This window comes from Enhydra lutris, unplaced genomic scaffold (genome assembly GCF_002288905.1).
Source record: "Enhydra lutris kenyoni isolate GAN:26980312 unplaced genomic scaffold, ASM228890v2 scaffoldscaffold3, whole genome shotgun sequence".
Lineage (NCBI taxonomy): Eukaryota > Metazoa > Chordata > Mammalia > Carnivora > Mustelidae > Enhydra > Enhydra lutris.
The window spans coordinates 49,780,982-49,801,124 of NW_019154087.1; the positions used below are offsets into that span (position 1 = coordinate 49,780,982).

The window sequence follows — 20,143 nt, forward strand, 5'->3', positions numbered from 1 at the left end:
CCAAAGGCTGTGTAGCTTGGTACACAACATGAAAGCTAATTTCTAGAGAGACTAGATTCTCACCACTAATTTCACAAATTTGGATAAAGATGACCTATTCCATAAAAAGCTTATTAAAATGCAAATATGCCATCTCGATAAGACAAGGTATAAGGCAACCTGACAGAGTTCTTTTGAGTCAGTGGCTCAAAATAAAACCTTGGTCTCCAAGGTTTTGGTAGGCCAATTTTTTATTAAAATGCTGATTAATGAGAGAAAAGGGGGCTCTTAAAATACCCAAAGACAGCAAGTCAAAGTGGAGACTTGGGCAAACCAAAGAGTGCACAGAATGTGTGGAACCAGAGAAAGGACCTCAGAGGGATAATGGAAGAGTAGAATGGTCTGAAGACCACTTCTCCAATGGTCAGCACAGCAAATACGGATGCTACAATGTAGTACTTAAATATGAGTCTAGGAAAGTTATGATTAGATGGTCGAATGATCCCTCTCTCGTTGGCCATCTTCTCTTCTAGTTACCATGTGTTGTTTTGACATTTTTCCCCTATATATTTGCATAAATTAGAATCTATAGGTATATATTTTTAAAAAGACTAGTCTTTATTGTAATGTCTTAAATAGTTCTACTTTACAGTGGTGTTAAATGACCCTTGATTAGAACATAGAAAATGCAATGTTTTAGCAATAACATACAGAACTTAGAAAACAGAGACTAGAAAGCATTACAATATTCTTAAATTGTATTTTTCAACTTTCAGGGAAAAAAGAAGTCAGTATAACACTTTTTACATAAGGAGTGGGTGAGGTAGGGGGCAAGGATGATGACTTGTTTGAGATTTAAAACCTCTGTATGAATATTTATCATATGTGATGACAGGCATATCTTCCCAGGACACAAAGACCCAACATGTGAATACTGTATGTCCATGTCTTATGCCTAATTAAGAAGTTGGTAGAGGGTGTTTGGGGAAAATTATTTGAAGTTCAACATTGTCCAAATTCACTATTTTGATTCTAGTCATGTGCTTTCACTGAGGAGAGTCAGGTTTTAATTTATTTTGTTCATACTTCTCCTATTAGAATAAGCTAAACAATTTTTTTAAATGCACTCCATACCTGGTTCTATTGTCCGTATCTGGGCAATATCATTTAAATCTGAAGAACACCACTATTATTAAGAAAATATACAAAAACTAGAATATATCATTTGTAAAAATGACAAAATTTTTTAAAAGAGCATCTATTAAAAAAAGGCACTCTGTAAGTATAATTTCAAATAGGTAACATAACTTAAAATTATTCAAGGTCTAAGCCACTAGGAATAAGCTGGACCAAAACTGAGAAAACAAAACTACCTAATGCATAAATTGTCAGATTTGGATAGTTTCAATACTGAAGAGAAAATAAATTTCTTTTTAAAAAAAAAAAAGGAAACTATGATTCTTGCTTCTCAGATTCACAGGGATGGCCAATCGTTTATAGATACAGTAGAATATATAGTGGCGCTTTTGCAAATAACCCACCATTTCTGTGCAGAATTATCGTACACCCTGACGTTTTTGCAAATCACATGCTTCAGTTTTCCAATGTGGACCTGCCTCTGGGTCATACTGGGTCAGCTCTGTTTCAACAATCAGACTGAAGAGTGTTAAGAGCCCTTCACCTCAGTACTTGGGCAGACCAGTCAATGTGGCATAAAATATGCTTTGCTGAAGGGTCAGTACCTCTGTCTTATACTACACTGTTCTTTTAAACGGCACGACAAATGTTTTAACAAAGCTAGCTGGAATAATAACTGCAACCATCCTGTGAAATCAGATGTAGAGACTCACGTGACAGGATGTTAGAGAAAAATGTGAACAAACGTTTTTTGAGCAATATGTTTCTTAAAAGGTTTTAAGCCTGCTTATCGTGCTCAGACCCATCATAAACACTTGGTTAAATTTATTTACTTTATATAGTCATCTACACCGCCTCGTTCCTAAAAAGACTTGAGGCTTGTGTACCTATTTAAAAACAAAAACAAAAAAATGCATAACTTTATCTAGTAATCTAACCAGAAGATCCTTTTATTCATTCATAGGTAATACTCTGGCCCCATGTGCATTGATGTAGGTAAGAAGGATTTTGGCTCTCTGCTCTACGACATCAATAAGCTTTTCAATTCCTTGTCTGCCTCCTTGACTTTCCCAATAAACTTTATCAAGAAACAGGGACTGAAGGAGTTTCTGCCGTAAGTGCTGGCTCTTCAAAACAGAAACTGCAGATTCGGGAAACCTGAGAAGATAAAATGATATTTCATTCTTAGTAATTGCTTAGAAATATTATGCCTTACCCAATTGCTTTGCCTTTCATTAATCTGGCATAAATCACGCTATCAAATAGTACCTGGAGAATGAAAATATTTTTGTCACTGTCAAGCTGACACTTCTCTTAATAATAATATACTAGAAGAATATGTTTCAAGGGAACTGAATTTTCTATGTTGAACTTTCCATTGAGAACCTGACATACTAACATCTTACTTAAAGTCATTATCTGTAGGCAAAGAGAGGTGTGGAATTAAAAAGAGTTCTGTTAGCCTGGCAAAAATACTCTCCTCAATCTTAAGCTCCATTTCACCCATAGAAACCACTTCAATCTGTCAAGTAGAATAGTATCCTCATAAGCGTCAACGTGGGGTTTTTATGCAAGAAAATATGAGAAGCAAAATGCTGACAAATGCATGACTGAATTTAATGTGAAATAATCCGAAATGTAGGTGGTAAGAAGAGAAAGGAATCAGTCCATAATGCTCAATTAAATAAAGAATTACTTCTGATTCAGATTATACTTTAGGAATTCTGAGAATCTGGGAGCATTTTACTAAATTGGAATACTGAAGTGTTTTCAAATATATTTAACAAAACTCATGTTTTAGAAGCAGGCATTCCACTGTGACCCACCTCTGGAACACCTGAGGCCAATTTGGAATTTGTTGAACTACCTTAAGAGAGTGCTTTGTGCTTCTTGCCTTTCATTTAGAAAGTAAAAACAAGCTGCCTACCATGTACATTATCTGAAGAACTTTATCAAGGTTCAAGCTTCATAAGGAGTGTTTTGCTGAATCTCCAATTGACCCCATCCAGCTTTCATTGAAATACTGATGAAAGCACAGTAAAAATACTGGGGTTGCATAGTAAATCTCATGCAAATGTAGTTGCTCCTTAACAACCAAACCAAGAATATATCCTTGTTCAAAGAATACAGTTTGCTGGAAGTTTCAGTCCTCCTAAATGCCTTTTCCAAATTTCAGTGGAGTGAGCTAAGGATGGCATTCAGGGGGCAAGAATGCAAAGGACCCAAGTGCTCTGATGCTGCAGAAAGACCAAAGGGCACAGAGCTGGACGTGCTTAATGACTCTGAGTAGGTGTGGAATTAATTAATGCTGATAAGATGCTCTGAGCTCCCTGAAGACATGTACTATATAATTTAGTGGCTATGGTATTAATTAAGTAAGCATTTTTGCTCTATGAAATATTAATAATCCATGATTTATAAATTCTATGACCCTTCAACTAATTTAGCTGTACCAGAATGTATGAGATGAAACCGTGAAAACCATGGATCTCTTTAGTGACTAATCCTTTTCACAAAAGAAAATTTAAAAAGTACCTGTCTATGCATTACACTGATTAATAGGAATATTCTATGCATAAATCTGGGCTAGCAAAGTCATTTTTGCTTTTCAATGTGTGACTTACTTATTCAAAAAAAAAAATTTGACTCTAGACTCATTACTCCTCATATTGCATTTAAAGTTAACTTCTTTCAAAGGATAAATAAAACAGTATTCATAATAATATGAATGTATTGAATAGATGAACCATATTCTCAGGCACTCCTAATTCCAAGAGAAAATTTAAAGACTTAAGAAGACCCCCCAATATCAACTCAGTAAGTGATGCCTTCAGTCAATTTTTCTACACATAAAATTCCCTTAGTTTAGCAACTTTAAAGAAAGAATCTGTCATATATTCTACTTTTAATCCACAAAGAGATGTGAGAATGAATATTAATGGGCAAGACGTGGCAAAAACTCAGGAAACTGGGGCTCACGAAACTCTCATGGGAATAGTATTGTCTCTAGTCCTGGAAGTACACAAAAGCCACACTACCTAATGCGGAGTGCTAGGAAGAAATAATGAAACATGCTTCAGAGTGTTGTTAACAAAAAAGGAACAGCTTGAATAACACAAGTTACTGTAGAAAAATGGTTGGACTTGGATTTGAAAGATTCGGATTCTACTCTCAATTTTAGACTCCTTCATGTGCTCTCCAGGAGTCACTTAGCTTCACACAGCTGGTTCACTCTTTCACTAATGCACCCTCTATTTCCAAGTCTCAAACATACCCGTGTCTTGGTCACTCTGATTTCTAAGTAAGATAGGAAGGCTATGAAAGAGTGGCTATGAGCTGGGGCCTGACATCTAACCTCGATCCCTATAGCTAAAATTGAATGGCCCAGACTCTACAGTGGGTTCCTGCCACTATTAAATGCATTCATTTCCTTTATTTCCAAGTAGATAAGCTCAAGATACTTTTGTCCCTTTGTCTGTGTCTATGTCTATGTCTACAAGAAAGATTTCCAAATGTTCAAAACCCTCCCAACTGAACTCAAACAGCTGCTGTTCTTTGATACTGTGTCCTAATCAGCAGATTAGCTCCAATTTCCTGCCACATTCAGAAAAATCTCTTGAGTTTATTATGCCTTTAGACATCCCACCACATCAGTATCTGTGTCTGTTAGTCCCCCTGCCCCATGCCCTGATAATGGAGCTTCCGGCCGCCTCCATATCCCTACTTTGCCAGTTCCTATTCCAGAGGTCCCTGCATGCTTCCAACTTTACCCACATGGATTTTCACAGTAAGGGCCAAGGAAACATAGCAGGAATTGTGTAGGTTGCATGGGTTGGTGAAAGTGACACCATGGCTGCAGTCTTGTTCTGTTTTGTTAGGTCTGTTTCCCATTTCTGGGCCTACATCCCCGGATTCCACATCCACAATTCCTTTTCAAGGGTTAGATCAGTCACACATAGCATTTGAGTTTTCTCAAAACCTTACCACTTATTTAATAGAAATGTGATGTCCCATAGATGTTACTACATCGTAAAACTTACTCTTTGATGCCTTCTAACAATTTGAAGTTTAAGTTATCTTCACTTCTGTCAAAGAAACCCTTGTTGTCTATGAAGACCAAATGCCTTGGGTCATGCTTTCGCTGGATAACATGTGCTAGAGCCACAGAATCTTGGTTGTCACATTTTGGCCTCAGACCATTCTGTACACAGACATCTTCCTTTCGAGGTCGGAATCCACAGCAATTTGTATCTAAGCGATTATAAATCTGAAAATGGAAAGCGAAAACAAAATCTAAGATGCTGAGTGAAAACAAAACTTGGGAAAGTAAGATTTCTGAAGAATTAGTGCTTTCTAAATATCTGACTTGCCAGAATCTAATAAGGCCAGGCTCATTTAATTAAAGGCAACTGTCAGAGGAAGTCCAAGGTTCATATCCCTCTGACTCAGCCATGGTTAAAAGCATTTCCAGCTTCTAACAGCTCCAAAGTCAGATCATCCAAGTTAGACATCTCCACCCTTAATATTCAAAGTTCCCACTGACATCATATGTAGACACATGGCCAGAAGAATCTCTGACTCTATTCATGGCAGAAGATAGAAACCACTGCACTTTTTTTTTTTAAAGATTTTATTTATTTATTTGACAGAGTGAGACACAGCAAGAGAGAGAACACAGCAGAGGAAGTGGGAGAGGGAGAAGCAGGCTCCCCTAGAGCAGGGAGCCTGATGAGGGGCTCAATCCCAGGACCTTGGGATCATGACCTGAGCCAAAGGCAGACGCTTAACAACTGAGCCACCCAGACACCTCTACCACTACACTTTTATATACCTAAAGGCTATGGCTCATTTTTTTTTTCCTCCAGCTGGATTATAGAAAACCTAAGTTATCTCAGTGGCTCTAAAAGTTTACTGCATCCTCTAACCTCTTTGGACTTTAGAATTATACTATCTAACCTGAAATAAATAACATGGAATAAATCTTTTGAAAAGATGTGACATCCAGCAATGATAACAAAAAGCACTACCTATATGGAGCCCACAGCTAGATTCTAAATAAGTGAGCAGGATGAACAAAATTTTGGGGCCCAGTGGGGTTTATTACGGGGATAGGGTTTCTATCCTATAGAAGAAGTAAACAGATTAATTAGAAAGGGAGAACTGTGTTATTTCCATTTCCTTTGGGCACAAAAGAAATGATATTTATTAATCAGGGTAAATTAAAGCCTCAGGCTAGGAATTAGATAAGTTTCAAGTCAAATCTCTATGACCTTGTGTAGATTCCTTTACATCACTGACTTTCAATTTAATTACCTATATAATAGGAATGATATTATGGCACTGTACCTTGTACAATTAGTGAGGATAGTAATGAAAATATTTATACACCATCCAGCCCTCACCCAGGCATCTAGAAGATACTCCAAAAGATGAAAAGTTATTATTGTTGAGACCCACACATACACACTGTATGAATTGATTTACGTCAAAACAAGCTTCCAAGACAAAAGGCAATTTCTCCATATTTATGAAGAAAAATTGAGCTTCAGAGAAGTTAAAAAATCCACTCTGGGGGCACCTGGGTGGCTCAGTGGGTTAAGCCTCTGTCTTCAGCTCAGGTCATGATCCCAGGGTCCTGGGATCAAGCCCCGCATCGGGCTCTCTGCTTGGCAGGGAGCCTGCTTCCCCCTCTCTCTCTACCTGCCTCTCTGCCTACTTGTGATCTCTGTCTGTCAAATAAATAAAAATCTTAAAAAAAAAAAAAATCCACTCTGAGTAGGATATAAGTAAGTAGCAAAGTTAAGATTTAGACATAGCTATCGCTTCTCAGCCTTTTGGCTAAGATCAAGTGTAGACACAGGTATATTTGTCTCCAAAACTCCAAGATTTTCCCCCCAATACATCGTGTCAAATAGTTTAAGGTTAATCAAAGAAAATACATATGCTCATGATTCAAAAGATGGCTGGACATAACACTGTCACTTTTATTCCTTTGGCACTAAATTTCAATTATTTCTCTTTCCCTGTTTTTACAGATCTTGCAGAGTTAGCCACGCTAAGAGGTCAACTGCTCAAGAAGGAATGCAGAAAGTGTAGTACCAAAAAAATAAAAGAAAGTGTAGTACCAAAATTTAGCCTACTTTGAAATGATCATTCATTCATTCATTTATTCATCCAACAAATGTTTTTGACCATCTCCCATCCATCAGTGGGGTAAGGCACCAAGGCAAAAATATTGCCCATGTTAAGTACCTCCCCACCATCACTACTCCCGGAGGAGAATGAAGTGGTCATTTAATTTTGCCTCCCTACCACAGCAAACTTTAAGAACTGGACAAATGACCTTTGTCTCTGTTTTCTGCACATAAGTGAACTTTGTATCAAATAGCGTATCTTGAGAAACAGGGATTATAAAAGAGGTCAGCCTAAGCCAATTTTCTGTGACATTTATATAAAACCAGTCACATGGGACAGGGGTGGTTAGTGAGCCAAGCAGCATTTGGATAATGCAGAGGATACATTGCTGATCTACAAGCAACCTACAGATAAAGGGAGGTCCCTGTCAGGACTGGTTCCAGACAACTGATCCATGGGGCTATAAGTCTAAGCAATGATTTATCCAAAATGTCACTTAGGCTGACTGCAGAGAACATTAAGTTCCCACTTCTGGTTAAAGTTTCTTTGTCTGACATGAGCACAGGGGTTGCCCAAAGGTAAGCAAGAGCAACCCAAGCAAATCACTATAGGTTAAATGAAAAAAAGCACAAATGAGAACTATTAGAAAAAAATATTGAGTCCTTTCACTTCAAACAATTTGATCCATTTTGTATAGTACCTTGACTTCCCTTGAATATAAGAGAAATCAAGTGACATAAAGAGATTGCATCTGATTGCCAATTATTTAAGATCATGGAGTCAGGGAGAACATGAAAAATAATCCTTCTAGAAGCTGCTTCTCATCCAATTTTCCTTCTTTTATAATTCCCAAAGAATCTCTATATCATGGTCCAACATCATCATATGCTTATAACCTGTTATAATGGCATTATATAATAGAAAAAAATAACATAAATCCTATTTAATTTTGACCACAACATTCAAGGTCTGTTACAAAGGATAAATGGTAGGCTTTTAAGTTTTAAGGACTAATCTATCAACCGCTTAATAAATGGTACCCTGAACGCTGAGCCTTTTCTTCATTGTTGATTTCATATCAGTGAAGAAAGGACTAAGAAATATAGCTACATTTCTGTTGTTTCTACAACAAAGCCACAAGTCAAAAATATTAATGTTAAATAATAAGCTCTTCAGAGTACAGATATCAACTTTCAGTACTCCTATAAATATTATACTTTTCTATTTTTAAACTACAAGAAAACATTAAAAGTTAGAGGTGGAAAAGACCGATTTAGGTCATTTTTTTCTTATTGCCTTCCCAGCATTAGATTGTTTCCTACAGTGTATTTTTAAAGTGCTTTGTCTGATCTAATTTTGAATCACTCAACAGTCTGTGATGATTTCACCACTTCCCTGACAGACTGTTGTGCTATTCAAGTCTAACAGACCTTATTATTAAAAATGGGTGTGTGTTCAACTCCTTGTCCAGAAAATGTTCACCGCCCCCTTTTATTTGGACGTACATGTGAAGTTGGTAGGTATGTTAATACATGTTGAGTGTGTGTGGGGCGGTGTGAGTGTGTACATCTACAAATATAGAATCGGGTTGTAAGGCCTCAAATAATCTGGGTTTCTCTTCATTTTTCTTATCCTCTAAGTAAAGTAAATTATGTCTTTGTATTATTGTCCTTGTCTAGCAAGGACTTAAGTAGCTCTTAAATCTTATTCCCTAGCTTTTCTCAGAATTTTGTTTATAGTCTTCCTTTTGAATTCACATTCACTATACCAAAAATAATTTGACCACAAAACCATAATCCACTCCCTTAAATTCAGTGCCATGTTGCTAGGCATTTAATTTAGTTATATATTGAATATATTTCTGCTTACTTCCAAGAGAGTTTACCTATTTTTTTAAAGCCTAATAAAGTATATCCTAGATAACTGTGAATCTATAATATAGTTTTAAAATATATATTTTTTGGTTCACATAGTAAAGCTATCATTTCACTTAACTACCACATAATTAATCACTATAGTTCACATCTACAGGTCTATATCCTTAGATAATTATCCTACGAAGAAGACTCATTGGGGGTAAATCTTACCAGTTAAGTGATTGTGAGTATTGATCATCATTAATGCAACTTGTCCAAATTCACAACCTCTCACTCTTTAAAACAAGGAAAATCTTTTACAGAATTAATCTTCTGAATCAGAAGATTACTACCAACCATAATTTTCCATAAAATTGCTCTTTCCTCTTTTAGGAAAATATATATTTTCAATGTTTACCTAACTAAAATTATACTCAGAAAAATCCAGGTGTTCCAGCCAAATTTTTTGTTGTTGGTGGTGGGAATATTTTTAGATATACTGCCTTCTTCTAAAATTCCTTTTTTTAATTCTATTTTCCTTTTGGGGGTGTAACTTTTGCCTGCATGAAAAAAGTATCTTTTGAGTGACTCAGTTAAGTTTACAGAGCCTAAACAAGGATGCCTCTGCTGCACTGACCAGCTCTCCAAAGCCCCATAGGAATCTATAGAAATCCAATGACTTTCCACCCTTTTACACACCACCCATTCTAGCTGTGTCTTCAAAAAGTGGGTCTATCAAAGCAATGGCTTCATAGCTTCTTTTTCCTCAAAGCAATGAAATTAAATAACTAATTTCAGGCAATGTCTGAACAAAAGCAAGAAAAAATATTCTAAGAGTTCTGCTAATATTAATGAAAAACATAATAGCAGTCATTTACTGAGTGTTTAGTATGTGCCAGGAACTGTACACTTAATGCTTTACATGTATCATTGCATTTAATGCTCACAGCAACCCGAAGGGATAGGAGCTGCCAATAGTCCTGTTTGATAAATGAAGCAAGTGAGGAGCAAGGAGGCTGGTTGACTGACCCAAGGTCCCTCATTTCATAAATGACAGAACTCGGGATTCTAACCCAGATATTCATGCCCTTCTCCAACCTGATTATCTCTCTCACATGCAGCCAACGTGGTGGGGGAAAAAAAAAAAAAAAGCAAATGCACTTGTATAGAATACTAAATTACTGAATGTCACTACATTCAGTAAATACTGGTTATACAGTTTCAGCAGAAATACAAAAAACTGCAGTGTAGGAGTTCAGGTAAAAACACATGAAGGAGAGGATATTACAGTTGTGTTTTGAGAGACAGAAAGTATTAACTAAAAAAATAGACAAAGACATGAAGGTAGGCAATCAAAAGACATCTTTAGAAGAACTGAGAGTACATGAGACAGTGCTTCTCAGAATGTCTGTAGTGAAAGACCAGGGGTTTTTGTTTGTTTCTTTCCTTCAGCCCCACAACCTATATGGATTGTTGTTTGTTAAATGATACTGATACTAATAATAATAATAATTACAATAATAATTTATTACTAGAGAATAAAATACAAAATACCAGCCAAATATTTGAATCAACAGATGAAATTCCCCTACCAAATAGCCATCAAAGTTTCTAAGTGCTTATTTGCAATTTTTGTACTTGTCATGGACTAATAAATTGGCAGGTTGAGTCACTCAAAATGAGTCACATTTTAAGTAGGATAATGCAAGACGGTTCTGTCGAGGATTAGGGGAACATGAAGGCAGGTAGCAGAGCAAAAGGTGCATAAAAGTATTGTGCCCAATAGGGAAAGCCAAATTTCTGAAGTGTCTTTAATTTTCACTATCATTTTCTCATGTAGAGCTGGAAGGAAGGTAAAAACAAGGGAGCAGGGCATCAGAGGGAAATGTTAAAAAGAATAAAAACTGAAGGGAATCAAGACAGAGTGTACTTGGAAGCTGAAGAGAGAGGAAAATGAAGATGTTCCTCCTCACATAGATTAGAAAATCCCCTGATCCAAATATTTTTCTCATTCAACTCTTTGAGTTAAATTACATAACCCTGTAGATTTTTCTACTACCATTTTTGTACACCTCTTTAAGGGTCTCAGTGAGCATTTGTGTGTAGGTATGTGTGCATTTCTGGTTGGTGAGTCAATATCTTAAGATCTCACCATCTCTTTTCAAGCCATTTGTTTTTAACCACTTAAAATTCGTACTTTTACAAAGAAAACTGTATTTTTAAAGAGGAAGTTTAAATAATGCAATAAAACATGTAATAAGTAGAGGTTAACAGTTTACCATAGTAACTCATCTAATACTTGGCACATAGTAGGCACTTGATAAGTGTGTATTATAAAAAGAACCCCTGAGAGTTGGTATTCACTGTGAATTTCGCTATTTACAAAACTCCTTCAAAACCCTGTTTTCTACTGGGAAGAATCAAATACAAAATAATGGTGACAAAGGAAGACATGGGTCTTTTTTAAAGTAGCATCCAGTGAATGAAGGGGAAAAAAAAAATGGGAAGGGAGCAAAAGATGGAACTGCCTGTGCTTGCCATTTCTCTTGGTTGGCTCCCTTATGTGGGTTTAATTTCACTAACCACAGATCACGAACTGTTATATCCCACAGAGAGTCTGCCATAACACCTTGCCAGTACTAGGCATTTGATAAATACATAACAGGTAGATGGGACAGAAAAGCAATAGGGCATCCTTTTCTGTAATTAACAGTTTCCTGGAATATTCCTTTGATTATCTCATCAAATAACCCAGATAACCCAGTTATTTCATTGTCCAATGAGATAATTTGTCTTTAGAAAACTTGTTTTGTCATTTTGTCAAATTATCATTTGTTTTTAGGAAATGCATGGAGGAGGGGAAGTCTCATTGTCTCATTTTCAACAATTATTTTATTTCAAAAAGGCATAAAGACAGGATCACAACTAGTATCAGCTCTACCCTAGATACAGAGAAACACGGAAACATATAGACTTACTTATCTGCTAATAACACATAATTAGAAAAGCCTTGTATGTGAATGTGTCTTGATGTGAATTTGTGTACTGTTACCATGTTACCCGTGAAACTAGATGGATCCCTGTAGTCTAATGAATGTATAAAGGTAGACCAGATCATAGAGAAGAGCAACCTCAAATAAATCCCATAGTCCCCATGGTACTTGTTAATACAGACTTAGTGTCTTACCTTGGGAGCTCTACACAAGCAAAAGCAAAAGTGTTCTCACCAGCCTATACCTCTATCACTTGGGAACTCTCACATCATAAAATAATAGATTTCATTTTCGTTCTTTGCTGCCATGGCAACGGGTGCCCATTAAATTACTCTGCATGTAAATGTGACTAGCAGAACATCTGATGAACACTAAGAAAAGTAAAAATAGTTCTCAATATATACACCTAACAATGGCCGTAGGCTCACTTTTGCCTCTCTGCCTCTGGAAAGAGCAGTCATTTGCTCTATACTACTCAATCTCTAGAATTCCACATTTAAAAATATCAATATGAACCAATTCAATGCGGCATGTCTAGTTTCTTCCATGTTACTGAATCGTAAGTAAAGACAGAACAGTATTTCTTTATGCAGAAGTAAAAACATGCTTAATGCTATGATATATTTGGATCTATTTCTATAGATGCAATGTTTAGAACCCAGATACTGTACCTCTGAATAAGTACCAGAAGTCAAACATCATTCTGCCCCAGAAAGACTAAAGAGAGTCACCAGGCAAATGATAATCTATTTTTAGAGAAAGAAAATCCACAATCTGTAATTTGCACAAATAGAGCTGCATGGAAATAGACTCTGCCAAAGGCACACCCATTTTCCTGTAAAGACTTATAAAGAAAACTAAGAGAAATAATTTTTACATTTTATAAAGTTCTGATTTATGGAATGGGTTTATAGTAAACAAAGAAAATTAAAACAAGAATAATATAAGTAAAATGTTTAAAAAGTGCGTTCTTTTGAGGATATGAAACACCATTTTTAACAATTTAACATTAAATAGGGCTGTAAACACTTAAGATTACATATACATATAGCTGAGGTAAATACTGTCACTAAAAACTTTCTTTCCTTGACTTGACTATATTAACTTTCAGTATTCTCATGAAATTTCTATCACTTTTATTTTCCCCTATAATGTAGTATTTTATTATAAGGATATTGGCAAAAATAAGATAATCTAAATGACTAGGCAAAAACACAATTGTGATTATAGTGACAAAGTTCCTTTGCTTGATGTCACTTTCATCAGGCTCCTGAACCTTTCTCTTAGGCCCATCTAGGCACTTCCATACACAATCCAGTTTCAGCAAGAGCCCTGTAAGTCAGTTTAACCAGAACCCTGCCACCATTGATATCTGATCGCATTCATCTTCCACTGGCCCCCAGGGATATGTCTGATCCCCGGGGTCTGTCTTCAGCAAGAATCTGGTTAGACCAGTTAAACCAGACCTCCTCTTACTCCTGGCACTTCCTCTTCATAATTTGCCTTCCACTGACCCCATGCTGTATTCAGGGTGGAGCCCAATCTCTCTCCCCTGCTGGAATATCCCATTACAGTGGTCCCTATACCTACAACTATCATCACCAATAAAGTCTTCTTGACCATCTTTACCAAGTATCACTATTTCTTTCTTCAACAATGATTAACACAATCTAATATAACGTATCTAAAAGCTATTTAAACTCATATCTTTCAATGGAAATTGGTTCTCTTTATAAAAAGCTAACTAATTCTGACAGATTGATTATTCTCTGGTTATTGAAAAATAAGTACTGCTTGAGAGTAGAATGGTGGTTTCCAGGGGCTGGGAAGTGGGGAAATGAAGAGATGTTGGTCAAAGGGTACAAGCTTTTAGTTGCCAGTTGGGTGAAATCTGAGGATCAGACCATGGTTAATAATATTGTATTGTATACTTTAAAGTTGCAGAGAAGATCTTAAGCATTCTCTCCCACACACATACAAAAGGTAACTATGTGAGGTGATAGACGGTTAGTTACCTTGATTGTGGTAAATATTTCACATGTATACAAACATCAGATCATCACACTCTACACTTTAAGTATATACAGTTGTGTTTGTCAAGTATACTTCAATAGAACTGGAAAAAAACTAAATAAAGTTGAGTGTCTACCTTTTTCAATGATTACTGCTACATGCACTTACGTACTTACAGAAGTTCCCGTCTGAAGACAGATTTGTTTTTACGCTCTTTGGGATAGCAAGTTGCTATAAAGTAAACCCTTTAATGCAGCTTGGATACAAAAATCCCAGGATACTGCTAACTCACTTTACATTATAAAGTTTCTAATTATCAAAATAACCCAAGGGGACATATATCATCTTTTCCCACATTACAAGTAAGGAAAAAACTCAAAGATGGTAAATAACTTGCCCAAGGAGACAAAACTAGTGTATGATGTGAATTTCTACCAACTTCTGTCTGACTCATCACAATGCCTCCCAGGGTAGAAAAGACAAGCTTTTTGCTTTCATGAAGATCACAGTCTGATGCTTCTAAGTATGATTCACTGTGCCTGATCCATCATGTTTTACAGAGTGCACATACTCAAAAACTGTTTGTTGAAAAAATGAAAGAATGAATACAGGCATCGCTCAGCTCACCCACTCACACCTATCTAATGCAGAGAGCTAACTGCCAAAAGACCTCTCATTAGGCCAGACTTCCATGTTTTCTATTACCCATTTTCTTGTAAGAAGCTCAGAATCTTCAAATCAAAATCACAGAATCTTAGAATCACAGAGACGTAATACCTTTGACGTTATAAGCTACTATTTGGACAAAGGGAAGTTTTTTTCAGAAAAATTACCCAGACCCTGCTTCTCAAACTTTTTTTAAGTACCTCTGACACATAGAGTTATTGAAGACACCAAAAAGGATGAATTTATGTGAGCTAGTTATTATATAGAAATTAAACCTGAAAAAATAACTTGTCACGTATTATTTAAAAATAACACTGACCCATCCATTACACGTTAACATGTTTTTAAAGAAATTGCTATACTTTCCAACAAAATAATAAGAGAAATGGAATTGTTCTTCCAAGTAAAAATGATGTTTAATGAAAAAAGCAGCTGGTTCAGCTCACAAATCAAACAACTGCCTAAGTAGTTCTGCTCCAGGCCACTACCACACTGTGGGAGGCATTAGGAGTGCCTTAGGCATTCTTCCTGTGTTATCACATAGAATTTTTATTTTTTCCATTTTTTAAATTTTTTATTTTATTTATTTAATAATAATTAATTTAATTTATTTATTCGAGAGAGAGAAGGAGCACAAGCAGGAGGAGCAGAGAGAGAGGGAGAGAGAATCTCAAGCTGACGCAGAGCTCAATCTCACAACCCTGAGATCATGACCAGATCTGAAACCAAGAGTCAGACACTTAACTGACTGCATCACGAAGGTTCCCCTGAAGCAGAATTTTTTTTAAAAGACTTTATTTATTTATTTGAGAGAGAGAGAGAAAGATCACAAGTAGGCAGAGAAGCAGGCAGAGAGGGGGAAGCAGGCTCCCTGCTGAGCAGAGAGCCCGATGTGGGGCTCAATCCCAGGACCCTGAGATCATGACCTGAGCCGAAGGCAGAGGCTTAAACCCACTGAGCCACTCAGACGCCCCTCAAACAGAATTTTTAAAAGATGCATACTTACAGGTACAGATTTAAGAAAATTAATAGTTTTACTGCTTTATCAAGGACATTCTTAAGTGAATCAGGCGTATTTTGCATGTACTTTTTCACATGAGCACAGTGGCAATGAAGGGTAGGACAGGTATTGGTATAATGTAGTGCCAGCTTTGATTCATGCTAAGGCACCAACAAGTTTACCCACTACTGCAAACATGAACATAGAGGGAAAAAAAAAAAAGCAAAAACTGGCTTAACACCATTATGGGAATAGTGTTGACCTCATGGACCCTCTGAAATGGTAAAAAAAAAAAAAAAAAAAAAGACATTGCCCCAAACAGTCCTATTCAGTAATAATTTTTTGAGCTCCATTTTCTCTTAGTTATCTATGTTCATTAAATAACTTGAATATGGTTGACAAGAAGATGGAACCTATAGAATCTTTATGAACCACCTCTCACTTAACCCTTTCTGAGTCTACTTTGTCGGGCAAAATTATTTTTAAAATAAATCTTCTAAAAATAATTATATCAAAAAATATCTATATTGAGGCCAGATGAATATCTGCCTGACCTCTCAGGTGTTCCTATGAAAATACTAGTGTATTAAGTTATCCATGGTTTTTTATTTGCTTCCTGGAGGATTAATCCAGGTCTGATGCTTAGATCTCCTATTTTCCTGGAACATAGCAATTAAGGTTGGTTTCAAACTGTCTGTGGTTCAATGGCATAGGATTAATGGGGAAGCCAATCCCACAGCTAGCTCAAATGATATATTAAACAATCTCTGAATATCAAAAGGTGGTTAGGGAATCACACAGACTTCCTCAAATCCCTGATCTTTCTCCCCCAGCTATCTATACATCAAGATTTAGGATTGAGACATAGTAACTATGCAGTACTCAATTTCAGCACAGTTTATAAATTCCATGGCAAGTGCTGAAATAAGCAAAAATGTGTATCATTAAATAACATATACTGTGTTTTTGATTAATAATTAAATTAGAATTGACCCATGAATGCTCATTTGGTTGTCACTTAGCAATATGAAGTTCATGAATATAACTTATTTGACCATTTTCCCCTTTGATTCAGAACAATAAAAGAGCAAAGATTATGTGAACCAATTTCCTAGTCCACGTTTTATGCAAATAAGGCTTTAGTATAATCAATGCCAGAAATCTCTGAGAATAAATACTAGACAGTAGGTTCTAAAAGCTTCTAAGTTGGAAGCCGATGTCTGAGGAACTTGTATGCTCCTTAACAGGAGCAATATGCTTTGAGACACAGGGAAGTCTTAACGAGAAGTGGATCAGTGTACAGAGAAACATATTCTTGTTGTAAAGGCCAAAAAGCCATGCCTCTGTGATAAACCAGGGTCAGTATGGCTAGACAATTGTTTTTCTTTGATGTTGCCTCCATGAAAAATCAAATAAATAGCTTTGATGCTGTGAAGAGAATGTAGTTTCTAAAAGTCAGACCTCCACTAGAGCCATGATGTCAAAGCCCAGAACACAGGCTCACAGGCCACTGCCTTTGTGTTTACTTTCTCAATCCTGTCATATTCTTGTAGAAAATTTTTAGCAGCAGACGTACATTCCACTTAACGGCCATAAAAAGCGAAACTATTTGCCTTTTGAAATACAGGCCAATATAATTCTACTGTTGGTTTCCTAATCTCCCCAAGGTTTTGAGAAGGCCTAACTGTTAAGGGAACAAGGTACAATCTAGCAGGTCAGTTTCTTCACAGAAGTGGGGGGTTTCACAGACTTCCTACATCAGACTCTTTTTGGAAGAGAGGATTCTGAAGGAGCAAACATGTGTAAATGGGATGTATTCCATGAATAATCAAAGGGGAATTGGCTGTGTGGATTAACCAAGAGGACATCTGGAAAGGAATCACACTGAGAAACAAGAGTACAATAGTTCCCAGGCATAGAAATGACATCGTGTCAGACTCAAAGCCAAGTCACAAAATCTCACATGATGACTGAGCCTCACAGAATGATTTGGAATTGTCTAGACAGAACATAGAAATTCTTCTAGTTAGTTCAATTTAACTGAATCCCATGAGCAGTGTCCTGTTTGCTTATAAGTCCTGGTTTTTGTTTATAAATTAAAATAAAAAGTACTAAGCTATGAGAACAGGAAAAAGAACAAAAGATTATAAAGTAAACTATCTAAATAAAACACCTACGAGGCCAAGCAAAGTCTTTCATATGGTGTCAAAGTAGCCAGAAGCAATAAATAAATGCCCTAAGGTATTTGTTATATTAAGATGCTGTTTCAATCTAAGGAAAACTTTCTTGGTTATTGCCTTGTAGACCTATGTTCTCAGGAATAGAACCTCCCTAATATCTACCTCCTACAACATCCCTTTTTCTGGCATCATAAAACCACAGCCTGCCTAAACCCTGCTTCTCTCTAACTGGTAAAAGGACAGGAATAGCATGTGGCCAATTGCACTTAAAGTATTTAAGTTTTTAAAAACACACAAATATCCACTTACTATGCATGTAAGATTCCTTTAAAATTGGGTGAATGAATCACTCATGACAGTGACCATCTATTCAGAGAAAGTGCAGGAAGGGGACTTGAAGAGATGGTCAAAGGGGAGTTTAACTGATTTTTAATGTGTTAATGTTTCTAAAGTAAATTATAAAAGCAAATACGCAAAATCAACAACAACAAAAAGTTAACAGTATAATCCTAGAAGGTAGAAACATGGTATTTGTTATGTTAGTCTTTGTTCTTTAAGTTTTGGGGGTTTTGTTGTTGTTGTTTTTGTTGTTTTATGTTTCAACAAAGGGACTAGAGATCTTGAGGAACAGAATCTCAGAATATAATCCCAACTAGCTTCCCAGATTCTGTATGGTGAGAACCCTGCAGTTAACAAACATGTAAGAATGTATTCTCTGAAATGCCCTCATCTCTGCAAAAATGACAGCCCTTTATCCCAATTTGACCTGAATGGCTGGTCCATAGAAACAACATTATATGATCTCATGATTCCCTACATAGTACGATACGCTATGATGAGTAGCTCTTTACTGCAGAAAATTCACAGAGAAACAGACATGAACCCTAGTCCAAGGACCTGTAGTATTTGGAGATTCAAGAAATCACAGCTATGTGTGCATTATACATTCAAATTCTTATAAAAGGGTGATTCTAGATGAGATCTGTGCTGTTCTATTGAGTACTTTCCATTTGCCAGTACCTTGGTCCATTTGCGCTGCTACAATTATACGATTAAAAATAAAATACCATAGACTGGGTAATTTATAAACAATATTTACTTCTCATGGTTCTGGAGGCTGGAAGTATGAGATCAAGATGCCAACACAGTCTGTTTTTCGTAAAGGCCCCCTTCCCAATAGCAAACTAGCAACATCTCACTCTGTCCCTACCTGGTAGATGAAACCAGGGAACTCTGTCAGGCCTCTTTGACAAGGTACTAATCCCACTCATGAGAGCTCTGTCTTCATGACCTAGTCACCTCCCAAAGCCACCCTCCCAATACCCCACCTTGGGGGCTAAGATTCGATGTATGAATTTTGGTGACACAAACATTCAGACCATAGGCAGCCAGATATCATGATAAACATTTCATGTGATAAAGATTTCATTTCATATCAATCTCCAAGTGAAGTGAGATCATTCTCCATTTCAGTAATAAAGAAATCAAAGCTCAGAGATTATGAACTTGTCCTAGATTACAGACCAGACTATTGAAGAGGCTGGGATATGAATCAAGCCTTACAACAAACAGTGATGTTGTTTTACTTCTGTTGCATATCCATATGATTCTGCATTGTTGCCCTCTGATTTTAATGTATTGAAAACTTGTGAACATTTTTTAAATGATGTTAGATATTCAGAGGAAAGAGGGAGCTTAATATGATTGACTTGGTTCCAGAAGACTTTGCAGAGAAAGGATTTGACTGGAGTTTGAGGGCCAGGCTGCACATTAGATGGGGAAGTAGAAGCAGTGGTGAGTAATCCATGGGGAAAGGGGGTGGAGGGTGCAACAGGCAGTAAGTAAACAAAACCACAGCACACACACACAGAGGCATACACAACCCTGAAGTTAACAAGCACATACCTCCTTATGTGTTTGCTAACTACAGGGTTCTCAATCTACAGTAGTGAAATGCCACAAAAGATCATGGATGATGAGCAGATGAGAATGGGAAGGAAGTTACAAGGTCACATTATGGTGTTTCTTCAATGTTAACATTTCTCTATATAAATTGTACCACTAGACAACCAGGTTTTATATCAAATCTACCATGAGAGAACCAGGTAAGAGGTAAGAGATGAAGGTAAACTACTCCTTAGAGAAGTATTCCAAATAATAAATGAAGAAGTGATGAGAGTTGGA

At 36.6% G+C, this 20,143-nt stretch overlaps 1 protein-coding gene across 1 annotated transcript in view; it reads right to left on the reverse strand.

Annotated features, from left to right (window-relative positions):
* Positions 1–1,507: 1,507 nt before the first annotated feature.
* Positions 1,508–20,143, reverse strand: part of LOC111156581 (family with sequence similarity 198 member B) — a 43,729-nt gene continuing 25,093 nt past the window's right edge. The window contains exons 3-4 of the mRNA XM_022517574.1: positions 5,157–5,383; positions 1,508–2,274 (exon numbers count right to left, since the gene is read on the reverse strand). Coding sequence (XP_022373282.1) covers positions 2,067–2,274; positions 5,157–5,383 — 435 coding nt within the window. The 3' untranslated portion in view covers positions 1,508–2,066. The remainder of the gene's footprint in view (positions 2,275–5,156; positions 5,384–20,143) is intronic.